Raw genomic sequence first — 11,939 nt, 5'->3', positions numbered from 1 at the left:
CATTTGTCGTATATAAATATCATATACTTTAAAAAGAAAAAAAGAAAGAAAAACTTTAGCATCTGGGATGGTTCATATATGCCAATTTTTTTATTTTTTTGTCCCTTGGGTCTAGTAGGGCTACGACCCTTTTGACCCCATCGAGAGATAGTTCCTGACGTTGTGTTCTCGAGTCTCTTTTACAAAGAAAAGGTAAGGAAAATAAGAATAATGATGCAATAAAATATTATATATAGGCAAAGAATCGTGTGAGAATAAAAGTTAACGTGAGAAACATAAGAATAAATTTAAACCCTTGATCATCTTTAATCTCAAACTCACCCATGAATCATGTTTGATACGGTTCATTTCATCCTAATATACATCCAAGAATGAAGATCCCTTCTTACGTTTCTCACCTTAACTCTCCTTCTCACAGCAACCTAACCCTATATATATATATAGGGTTGGGTTCCGGTAAGAAAGAAAGTTATAGAGAAGTGTAAGAAGAGATCGTCAGCCTTGGATCAATCCTAATTGAATGTCAAAACTAATGAAATGCACTGAGATGTATCAGATCAATTTCCTTCTAGCAGAGGGGTTCAAACCCGTCTCCCGCAGGATTTGAACTCGAACCTGTTGTTTATTTGAGCAAAGTCGCTCCGTCTCTTTACCAACTGAGCTACACGTCTGAGGGCAAACATGAAGAGTACTAACATGCACAGTTAAATCAAACCACAAATGAATAAGATAGAAAAATCATAATCCTAAACTGTTTCAATTGGCATAACCAACATAATTGAGTTCTTATACAATCGAATCCAACAAGTCGTTGACCATTTGACCGTGTACCCTTCCAGATCACATAAGTCATTCAGAGTGGGTTAGTAGTCACTTTGAAGAGTCATTAAGTTAGCATTTACTGATAAAATACCTTTATCCTCGTGTTTTGTAGCTGATAAAATACCTTTATCCTTGTGTGTTGATCAGGTAAGTGAAATGATAATGTTGACCGAGTACGTGTTCAGCCACCATAGGTCAGATCCGTCTTTGGGTAAACTAGCTGATGCTGACCAAGTCAGTTGTGCTGAACGAATCAGCACCCGTCAGCAATAGGTAAACATGCCCTTAAAGTCTAAAGGCACAAAGTAGATTTAGCTAATAAAACAGTTGTGAGTAGAAAGCAAAGAATGCTTATAGCAGTCAAGTGAAAGTCAAAACAAAAACAAGAAAAAGCTCAGACCACCTTGGTAACAATACATCACCACCAAAAATATTGAATTCTCATCCTTAAAGTTTGGTACTATCGAGTTCCCGGATTCTTATTTTGTTCCAAACTAACTACCAATCAAGTCCAACAAAATTTAATGATAAATTTGAAGCTTCCTTTTAGGCTATTACCATAGCACCATGCTACATTTGATCAACACACACAAAGCTGCATGCAGAATGCTCTGCTGGTTCATTTGCTCTCGCTGTCGTAAAGATCTGATCTGAACATGTTTGTCAAGGAAAATTACATACAAATACAAGCACAAAAAGAATACATCTTTAAAGAAGAACAAGCTTCTCAAACATTCTTAAAGGTTCATTTACTTATTTACGGTTCCCTACGCGTTTTGAACTAAAGCAGGTCTGTTTTTGTTCGTTCTTTACTAAAGTTGCCAAACGAAAGTTTTTGTTACCAAAGAATTTCCTACGGCTACCTACGTTTGTTACCCAATAGGGATATTTTATAGATGGGGGTATTCTTTTTTCCACTGTAATTTATGATCATTCAGTTGTCCTACAAAAGTAAGCAAATAGAACGCACACATATAAAATGTGGTTAATCTTGATTCTTGACGTAGACCAAGCTAAAGCACAAAATAGATCGTAAGAGGGGAGGGGTTACAAGGACAAGGATAAAGAAAATGTCTCCGTTGCAATTCAGCCCTTTAACCTTATGGAACTTTGGCTACTAATAATATCAAATGTTTGAGCAAAATAGATAAACAATCACACCCGACTACCCATACCTTCATTCTGGTTTTTTTTGGTCGGAGCGCATTCCACCAGATCAAAAGCAAAGCTCCAGGCATAATCAAGAATTGATATTCACTCATATTTGTTATTCTTGCAGCCTGTTACTCTCATAGGTAGGACACAAGTGCACATAATTTGACAAGTTCATAGACATATAGATTAATGTACCACAAACAGAAGTTCAAAAGCAGGTTTTAATGACATAAAACTTAAAAGAAATGGAAAAAGGATACACCAAGTAAGATCCATGAGCAAATGCCCCAACCAAAACTCCTATGAACAAACGATCCCTCAAAACCGGTTTGTGCTTCAATGCAATTCGAACTGAAACCACGGAGAAATCAGAACTTGAGCAAACAAAACCCATGTAGAATGTAGATTCATCAACACAAATTTCCCATCTTAAATTTATCAAATCCTTTCCCAGTGGATTAAAAGGATGAGAGAAGAAAACAAACTCATCCCTTCCAAATTAAACAAGAAAATTAGCTACATTTTAAATCTCGACAGCTGATGATAGAGTCATGACGACGTTCAGTTTGCAATAAATTCACATCACTTAATCAAAATTCTCTGTTTAGCCTCTTCATGTAAGAAGCCAAAAAAATGGAGCAAAACATAACCAACGCGAGAAGAAAAAACACAATCAAACAGCAAATATCACCTGGATGATAACTAATCGATCTCTTCCTAGCAGATCAATAATCAAATCAAAATAACGGAGTAAATAAACAAAAACGAATTAAATAAACTTACTGAGAGGAAGAACAGGAGCATAAATCAGCGGAACCAAGAACTTGAACGGAGCTCCTTTACTCTGTCTTATATAAACATCGTCACTGCATCATCAACGACAGAAACAATTGAATTTATCCACACGAAGAGGTAAAGCCCTCTCCCTTTCCTTTGTTAAACGATTAATGAAATCAAATAACGTGAAATCAAAGCAATTTACCCCTCGGCGGGATGAGAAGACGATGATGACATTGCCGGAATTTTGAAATCAAAATTAGGGATCGCCGATGGAGGTACCTCCGACTCCGATCTGCGTTGGCTATTACGACTACCAAAGTTCTCGAGTTTCTTTGCTCTTTCTTCGAGAAAATGGTGCTTATATATTGTTACACTCCTACCCCTTTTCTATTAAACATTTACACTTTCTACCCTCAAATTTTGGAATGCACACATATTGCTTGTTAAATGTGGACATACCTACTAATTTCTTCTGTTTTTTACCAAATACTTACCGGATAAGTGCTTACTGGCAAGAGACATCAACATCATTTATCTTACTGTATAACATCTTTTGTCATCAAAATAGATTGTTGGTAAGTGTCTTAAACCCGGTAAATACTTACAAGGTAAGAGTTTGTTTTCTCTCATTGAGCGAGTAAGACTATCGATCCTTGTTATGACTCTTAACGAGTAAGATTCTTGGTTTTGTCAAGCTCAATCGGTAATTGCTTATGAGTAATTAGGGGGTGTTTGGGATTGCTTATTTAAAACAACTTATGTTTTTTTTTTTTTTGTAAAAAGTGTTTATTAACTTATGTGATATCAAAACAGAGTTTTATAAGAAGTGCTTGGATTAGTTTATAGTGGTACCAAAAAGCAGTAAGCTGATAAGTTGTTTTTTAGTGTTTGGTAAATTTTGTTTATATATGTAAAATGACCAAAAAAGACAGTCTTCTATATTATCGACAAAAATTTATATCAATAATATTAATAATTTATATCAATAAAATTAATAATTTATATCAATAAGATTAATAATTAACAAACATTTATAAAACATGGTTAAAATGGTAAACTGATAATAAGCATTTTTTCATAAATCAAGAAGGATTAACTTATCAAAACTGCTTATTACAGGTTTGGCACCGGTATAAGCAGTTTTATTTTTTCTCATTCAAACACTAGCATTTAGTTTATCACTGATACCAAACTAAAATAAGTCAAAAAACACCTAAAAGAAGTAATCACAAACACCTCCTAAATGTTTAGTAAACGACCCCTTATTTTTTACATTTTTTTAATGTATAATTTGATCTAATTTTGATATAATAAGTGTGTATATTGAAAACACCCTCAAAGGTGTTACGACATCTCCAATGGAACGACCCACAATAATCTTTTTTGTGGGTCTCATTTACTTTGTTTACAATTTTTATTATATTGTTTTAAATCAGTTAAAAATTAATAAAATAATATTTCACGCAAAATTGAAGGTAAGAACCAGTGTTTTTTTTACATGAACTCCAAAAATACAGAGTGACTTATAAAAATTCTCTACAATGAAATGACTTGTAAAGAACTATATGTTTTATTTATAGGAAAATATCATTGAAGATACTCTAACAAATCATCATCATCTGTGTATATGATAATGACTTATAACCGGTGGGGTGACTTTGCATAAATACAAGACATGTCACGTGTTCAATCCTTTTGGCTAACCTTAGCACTGACTGAGCAAAAAAAAATACCCAAATACAAAGTTTATTAGGATTGTCGATAATCAACTTTTTGCTCAAATATATCATGTTTGACTACATTATGACCCAAATAACATGACAATTATTAGCACATTTTATGTGAAAATATGTGGTCAAATGTATTATAAGTTTTCACTTGTTTTATTTTAAAAAAAATAGGGAATTATTTTTATAATATGATTTAAAGTTACACTAATTACTTGATGTATTTACAAAATAGTTAAAGAAGAATCGTGTCTATTTTATCAGTTCAATAATATATACGTATATAAATATTTATTTTCTTTTTAAGTGCCAAAAATATTTTCGATGTTCAGTAGCTTTTCGATGGCTTCACTTGCAATACTGGGTATGAGTGGTTTTATAACGAAGTGAATGCTGAACCAACTTCATTTCAGATAAATAAAGATGGATTAGAGTTGCACTATGAGACCAACCTGTTAACAGAGATGGTTTTTTCTGGCTGTGATATCCGCTAGAAATCCGTCGGTATTCCACTTTTCCGGCGGATTTTTCCGTTGGTAAAGGTCTTTGTTTTAGTAGTGTGTGTGGTTATTGGTTAGAGAGTCACTAAGGGACCAGTTATTTTATGAGGTATTCTCTACATTAAAGTTTATGTTAAATTCTAATCGTAATAATATAATAATAGCAAGTAAGAGATTGTATTTGAAAAAAAAAAGGCGAACATCGTTGATAAGTTATTATCTTCATAATAATGAAAAACAGTCAAAACTTAGAACACTCGTAAAACAGATAAAGATACGATGGATATTGGTCTAACAATATCAAGGTTTCCTGTAGAGCCAATCTTCTACGAGGTCATTCTCACGAAAGATGAAAAGTATACACCAATATTTGTTGTATAAAATTATTATACTTTTAAAAAACCCAGATAAAGATCGATTAAAACAAGTTCTGATCTTATTTCAAACATTTCTGTATAATCATAAAACTTAGGGACCGTTTACCAAACGCTTACTCGGGTAAGTGAACACCAAGTCATTTTTTACCTCACCGGATGAATATGGTAAGGATCAAGAATCTTACCTTGTAATAGCGAAACAAGGACCAAGAATCTTACCCGGTAAGTGAAGGCGACGACTCTTACCACGGTAAGCGTTTACCAGGTAAATTGTTGCATACGATACCGTTTTGGTAAACTAAAATCTTATCCGATAAGTAAATGATAGTGTTAAATTTACCGGTAAGCGCTTACCGGGTAAATGTTTGGTAAACGGTCCCTTAGAGTTCAAGTGCATAAAATAAGATTGATATGATTGCCCAAGAAACCAAAAAACTCACTCAGAATTAAAAGTGGGAAATGTTACGATGGATGTACATGTTGATTGAAGTTTTGAGTTTCCTTAAGAATACTTAGGATCCATTTGGTTTGCAGGATTGTTTTTGAGATAATTGAATTTCATGGGAGAATTGATGTTTTTGGTTTGTAGGATTTGGAATGGAATTGGATTCCATTATTTATAAATTTTATAAATAATTATTAAAATAATTAAATTATATTTTTATTAATTGATTATTACAAAACAAACGTTTTTATTGCATACAATTCTACAAAATCTCATGACAGCTGAGTGGTTTTGTCATAATTGGAGATAAAAAACATCATTTACATTAAAAAAATTACAGAAAACAAAAAAAACATGAATGTTAGGTATTGGATTATTACCATGGATCACTCATCATTGAGTTGATCTTCTGTTCGATTCAGACCCTGCATTGTTCAAGCAAATCATGCTCATGATCATGCCTGCGCCTCACATAACTTATCAAAAGTAACCCAAATCAACATAATTGAATGAAATCTAAAAGACGTATAACAATTAATGCCCGACTTCAGTAACCGTATAATTTTTTTATAAAATATCAAATATTACGTTACTCGATCTAAAAAGCTCCATATGTTTTTCATCTATTGCATCCAACAAAGAGGTGTTAGGTGTACACGAGCCTATGACGAGCACAGACCAAACTGATCAGAGCCGAGCTTATTATGGTTTATGCTGAAGGTTGTTTACGTTTATTTCTTCCATTAAGTCATGTATGAATTAAGTTATTTGTCTGAAGGACGGATTCCGCTAGGTTTGAGGGAGGCAAAGAGGGCGGGTTGGATTATTTACGAGGCATTTCTACTATAATTTGTTTGAGATGGCTAATAGGGACAAGTGAGGTGTCTTGGATTTTTCCATATGCCCATTTTTGGCTTAATAGCTTACCAATTAAGCCATAAAGAAACACTCTTGTATGGCTGAGCGAATAAGTTGCCCAGACAATTAAGCTCTTTAAGCTGTAATTAAACAACCCCTATTAGCTGGACAAGTTGGAGGGTTTATATGAACCTAAAAGAGTACTGCTTAACTGGGACAAGTGTTGGGTCCTGGTTTATTCCATGTAGCCATTTTGGCTTAATAGCTTAACGATTAACCCGTAAAGAAAAGCTCTTGTATGGCTGAGCGAATAAGCCACCCAAACCATTAAGCTCATTAAGCATAACCTTCCGGCATGCTTGCATAAGGAAGTGGCATTCTAAAACTTGCAGAAGGTCAATTTAAAAGAAAACTGTGAGGTTATTCAACGCCTCCCCATCTTCGAAAAGCCACTTTATAAGCTTGTTTATGGTTGCCAACCAAGCCCAACGTTCTCATTATTATCCTTTAAATATGGTGTACTCATAACTCCTATTTAGGGTTTGAATTTTGATTCTGATTTTCAAATGGCCTCTTCAAACCGAGACTAAACAAGCACGGCGTACACTTGAGGTTTTGGCAAGAAGCCCAAGACCAACAAGTTCAGCCGCCTTACAGAATCATATTACTCTCCGCAGATGATTTACGTAATGAACATGACGAATGTAAAGATTAATAACTTGAAGGGGCGATTTAGCTGAATGACCTTCTAGAAAACTATATTCGTAGTAGGGTATTTCTAAGTTTTTACGGGAGCAGGCTGTTTTTAACCAGGGACAAGTCACATACATTGAGCAAAAAAAATTAGGTCATGCTCTTAACTGGAAAACTCGTTTAAGGTCATTTATCCAAAGGACCCTAATTTTGAAGGCACTTACTGATAAGCAAGATAACACAATGCCAAGTAAAAACTGAAAGTTTACGAATAAGCCAAGCTAAAGGAAACCCCTTCCCATACCTGGGAGTCATGCAGTAGCTGCGAGATCTTAACCCTGCATCTTTCAAGAAAATAAATTTGAGACTTACAGATATAACAGATATGAACCTGTGAGGCTGTGACAAAATACTGGATCATATAGCAGAACTGATTCTGCACGTGTCAGATTATCCCGCATCGATAGAATAGGTTGCACACCCGGGCATCAACTTACTGATGCAGAAGCCAGGTGTACAAGCCTCTTACTTTGGCCCTGGAACATGAAGGGTAAGCATCAATAATATCCCAAAAAAGAACCATTTATGATGGCATATGGTAGGGGCAAAACCATCATAGAATAAACCCCACAAACTACTCATGAAATCTAGAGCAAATAAACAAGTTATCTAACTGCAAACAGAAAAACCTGGGACAGATTGGACATATTGTACTATATTTCTCTTCTGCAAAACTACAAAGAAGTGTAAACTAAATGACACCCTTAATTGACATAAATGTTGTTGAGCTCAAAACCATTAAATGCTTTCTCTAAGTATGTAATACAAGAATTTCAAAAGATGATCATATGTTTCATTATAACAATAAAGCGGATGTACAAATGCTTTTTACAGTTATATGAAGGGATTCAATGAAGGAAAATTGAATTTTTACCAAGAGAAGGAAGAAAAGAATGAAAACTGCCATTCCTTCCAGGTTTGGCTGTCATCTATTACGAGCTGCAGAAATCAAGTTTTTTAGCTCACTCAAATGCTCATCATTTGATATATGGAGCGACATACGAAGATTAGTTACCATTGTTTCTTTTTCCCAACTTAAGGGTCCGGATGCATGTAATGCCTCCATAGTGCAACGGTAGGAGTGCAACGGTAGGCATGCAACTCTAGTCTATGGATTTCATCCGACAATGCTGAGTTGGTGGGAGATTGATCAATCTTTTCTTGATATCCCAGTTGACAAACAGACTCTGCATCACTATCATGACCTTCAATTTCTTCAACAGGACCTGATCCACAATAGCTATTAATGCTACAACTACCACTGGAACTCATGACACTGTCAGCATCGTTAAGTTCTAATGTTAAAGCACGCGAAGATCCAAAGGTTCCATTTATATTTTCCTTCGCAATGTGCAGGTCTTTTTCACAAAGCATTTCTCTACTATTAGCAATAGCATCTACCTTTTCAGGTGATTTTACCAGCACTCGGACACGTGTGCCCTCTTTTTCAGACATTCTGAATTTCTGGGCACCTCCTTGATTCGTCTTGCCTTGAGAATGACCATAGGGTGACACTCGCTTTAGGGTTTTAGAGGAAACAATATGTGACTCCAAATGGTTGTCAATCTGAGGATCAAAGCAAAGATCTTTAATGTAAAAATCTCCTTCTGCTTCCCTTTGCTTAGTTAGGAAACCTGAATCTTGATCATACACCAAAAGCTTGTTGCAATTTGGATCTTTATAATCTCTAGGAACCTTCACGCACAGAAAGAAGGAATATTTAACATGTTGTACCACTATTGCTTAAGAATTCGGACCTCATACATGACATGACATATAAAATTAAATAAGAATCTGTTCAGAATCCTAGATGCAAAGATGTGACTTAAAACTCATATGAAGTGGGCACCTCCACACAAAACCTTTTGCCGAAATGCAAATGGAGCATTAATGTAATCGGTTCACAAGGGAAAAAGGTAAACAAAAATCTATCATCCAAAGTTGGTAATAAAACAGAAATTTCTTAAATAAAGGTACCTTGCCAATCACAGTCCATTCACCATTTTGACATGCTTGCCTCACACGGAGTTCTGATTTGCTTACTTCCAACTCTTTGAAAGATCCAACTAATCTGACCTGAAACTGGTCCCAACCGAAATCCTTCAAAACAATTGCCATCTTCCATGAAAGATTGTGAAACACCTCCACCACATCACCAGGAACCCAATGTTCCGAATTTTCCAACAGAGGAGGACATGGTCTAATATATTTCACAGATATGCGTTCCACATCCGCCTCGTCAGTAAAACCAGGATACACATCATAACTGACAGTGTAATTGCCCCCATTGCCAGAAACTATCTGCGCACAACGCCAAGACTGGTAACAAAGCTTGTCCTTGACCGATACCTCCACTATACTTCCTCTCTTATATTTCATGATACAGAATTTGTCTTTAGTTCCAAATTGAAGTCCTCAAAATCTGTTGATAAAAAATTCAAACCATGAATCAAACTATTGTGTACCCATAATCAAATTTAATAAAATTAAATCAAACATCCATATTTGACCAAACAAAAACTTCATAACTTGACCTAATTCGAAACACACAAGCACAAAATACAGGCAAATAACAAACATGCTATATTTTTTATCCAATTCCTATGCTAATGGTCGGATTAACCATTTAATGCCATTACAAGGTAGTAACTAATCAATCAATCATTAACAAACATCGGCAGTGATTTCATGATAGCAATTAGATAAACACATTTTGAAATATCTAAAAATCTATCTACAAATGCAAGTGACAATCTGTGTTTACTCGGATGAACTCAAACAAAACGCAAGCATCACTATGAAGTCTTGAAAGACATTCAGTCATGTCATCATAGACGATCAAGAGATGCGAATCTGAAACTAACGCAACGTCTCAAAAACGAGCATAGGCGTTGGTATCGACACAGTTCATACATATATAACGAAGAACAGAATCGAAATCTCAAAAACAAACTAATCCAGATCAATCAATCGACATATGCAATGATACTCTGATGAACTCAAAACAAAACGCAAGCATCACTACGAAGTCTTAAAAACAATCAATCAAATGTCATTACAGATAATCAAAAGATGCTAATCCAAATAACTCATAGAACATCATAATAAAACGAACATTAAACATCATCGAAACGTATTGGCATCGGAACAGTTCATATATCGATTAAAACGAAGAACACAATCGAAATCTGGAAAGAAAGTGATCAAAATCAATGAAATCGCGTAGCAGATTCTTGATTAATGATAGTAATACCTTTTGATTTTGCTGAGACTAGCGTTGTTGTGGTTGGTGTTCGAGGAAACAGGAATTGTGGGAGGAGGTTGCCAACTGCGCAAGAAGTATATAGGACATAAATGACTTGTTAAGGAGGTTGTTATTGTGCGCTTGGTGTGTACTCCGCACCTTTTCTGGTTTTATCTTTTTTTTTTTAAATATATATATAAATAAATATTATTAAATTAATACCGTTTTATATTAAAATCCACCATTGATAGGATAATGTACATCTATACAAATAGATAATAATATATTTTGATATCTATACTATTCGTGTGTTTGAGATTGCTTATTTTAGGTGTTTTTTGATTTATTTTAGTTTGGCACCGGTAATAAGCTAAATGTTAGTGTTTGGATGAGAAAAAATAAAACTGCTTATACCGGTACCAAATCGATAATAAACAATTTTTGATAAGTTAATCCTTCCTGACTTATGAAAAACTGTTTATTACTAGTTTACCATTTTAACCATGTCTTATTAATATCCTTTCTATACCCTAATAGAGATTTTTGTTATTGATATTTTGGTTATAAAAATATTACATTATAAATGACGATCTAATATTCTTTTGTTGTACAGATCTATTATTTTTGTCTTAAATTATTAATGGTATTGGTATAAATGTTTGTTAATTATTAATCTTATTGATGTAAATTATTAATTTTATTGATATAAATTATTAATCTTATTGATATAAATTTTTGTCAAAGATATTATTATAAATGATGAAAAATAAATTTTTATATGTTAAAAATATCAAATAAGTTAATAAGCAATCTCAAACACTCTCATAAGTCAATAATATGGAAGATTGTTTTTTTTTAGTCATTTTACATATGTAAGCAAAATTTGTCAGACACTAAAAAACAACTTATCAGCTTGTTGATTTTTTGGTACCGCTATAAGCTAATCTAAACACTTTTTATAAAACTATGGTTTGATACCACATAAATTAATAAGCTCTTTTACAAAAAAAAAATTTGTTTTAAATAAGCAATCCCAAACACCCTCTATATTATAAAACATTTGATAAAAACTCTTAAAACCCATTTTTTATGTATAAAATATTGTTTATTGATACATATTACTTGAAATTCAAGATTACAAGTAGATTGTGCTTAAGTACAACTTAATAAAGCTTCATTACTCCATATATGAATTATTGTAACTAACTGCAGATAAATATAATCAAATACAAGATTAATATCTAATTTTAAATATAAAATATAATTAAAATAAACATT

At 33.7% G+C, this 11,939-nt stretch overlaps 2 protein-coding genes across 5 annotated transcripts; both read right to left on the bottom strand.

Moving 5' to 3' along the window:
- Positions 1-1,154: 1,154 nt before the first annotated feature.
- Positions 1,155-3,087, bottom strand: LOC112500856. Its single transcript, XM_025104454.1, has 4 exons — positions 2,960-3,087; positions 2,761-2,843; positions 2,238-2,328; positions 1,155-1,472 (listed from the first exon to the last, which is right to left on the bottom strand). Exons 1-4 carry the CDS (start codon positions 2,989-2,991, stop codon positions 1,442-1,444), a joined length of 237 nt encoding a protein of 78 aa, XP_024960222.1. The 5' UTR covers positions 2,992-3,087; the 3' UTR covers positions 1,155-1,441.
- Positions 3,088-6,092: 3,005 nt separating this feature from the next.
- LOC112500111 lies at positions 6,093-10,807 on the bottom strand. Of its 4 annotated transcripts, none has more exons than XR_003067324.1 (4): positions 10,671-10,807; positions 9,395-9,839; positions 8,292-9,112; positions 6,093-7,893 (listed from the first exon to the last, which is right to left on the bottom strand). XR_003067324.1 is itself a non-coding variant. In XM_025103412.1 (4 exons), exons 2-4 carry the CDS (start codon positions 9,794-9,796, stop codon positions 8,521-8,523), a joined length of 819 nt encoding a protein of 272 aa, XP_024959180.1. In that variant the 5' UTR covers positions 9,797-9,839; positions 10,671-10,807; the 3' UTR covers positions 8,504-8,520. The 4 variants fall into 4 exon arrangements, 3 of the variants coding, with proteins under 3 accessions (XP_024959178.1, XP_024959179.1, XP_024959180.1); XM_025103412.1 differs by lacking the exon at positions 6,093-7,893 and having other exon boundaries at positions 8,504-8,643; positions 8,819-9,112; XM_025103410.1 differs by lacking the exon at positions 6,093-7,893 and having other exon boundaries at positions 7,900-9,112.
- Between the last annotated feature and the right edge of the window lie 1,132 nt (positions 10,808-11,939).

The sequence above is a fragment of the Cynara cardunculus genome (assembly GCF_001531365.2).
Source record: "Cynara cardunculus var. scolymus isolate 2C chromosome LG 17, CcrdV1, whole genome shotgun sequence".
In the NCBI taxonomy this organism is placed as follows: domain Eukaryota; kingdom Viridiplantae; phylum Streptophyta; class Magnoliopsida; order Asterales; family Asteraceae; genus Cynara; species Cynara cardunculus.
The sequence above is the reverse complement of the archived record's forward strand: the minus strand, read 5'-3'. Positions and strand labels throughout refer to the sequence as shown.

What these genes read in the sequence shown, in the direction of transcription:
- LOC112500111 (XM_025103410.1), bottom strand. Translation starts at nt 9,796, where the DNA reads ATGAAATATAAGAGAGGAAGTATAGTGGAGGTATCGGTCAAGGACAAG. An exon ending in AATGGACTGTGATTGGCAAG is followed by an intron (nt 9,113 to 9,394) that starts GTACCTTTATTT and finishes CTGTGCGTGAAG; the next exon opens with GTTCCTAGAGATTATAAAGA.
- LOC112500856 (XM_025104454.1), bottom strand. Translation starts at nt 2,991, where the DNA reads ATGTCATCATCGTCTTCTCATCCCGCCGAGGG. An exon ending in TCTTCTCATCCCGCCGAGGG is followed by an intron (nt 2,844 to 2,959) that starts GTAAATTGCTTT and finishes TTGATGATGCAG; the next exon opens with TGACGATGTTTATATAAGAC. An exon ending in TGCTCCTGTTCTTCCTCTCA is followed by an intron (nt 2,329 to 2,760) that starts GTAAGTTTATTT and finishes CCGTGGTTTCAG; the next exon opens with TTCGAATTGCATTGAAGCAC.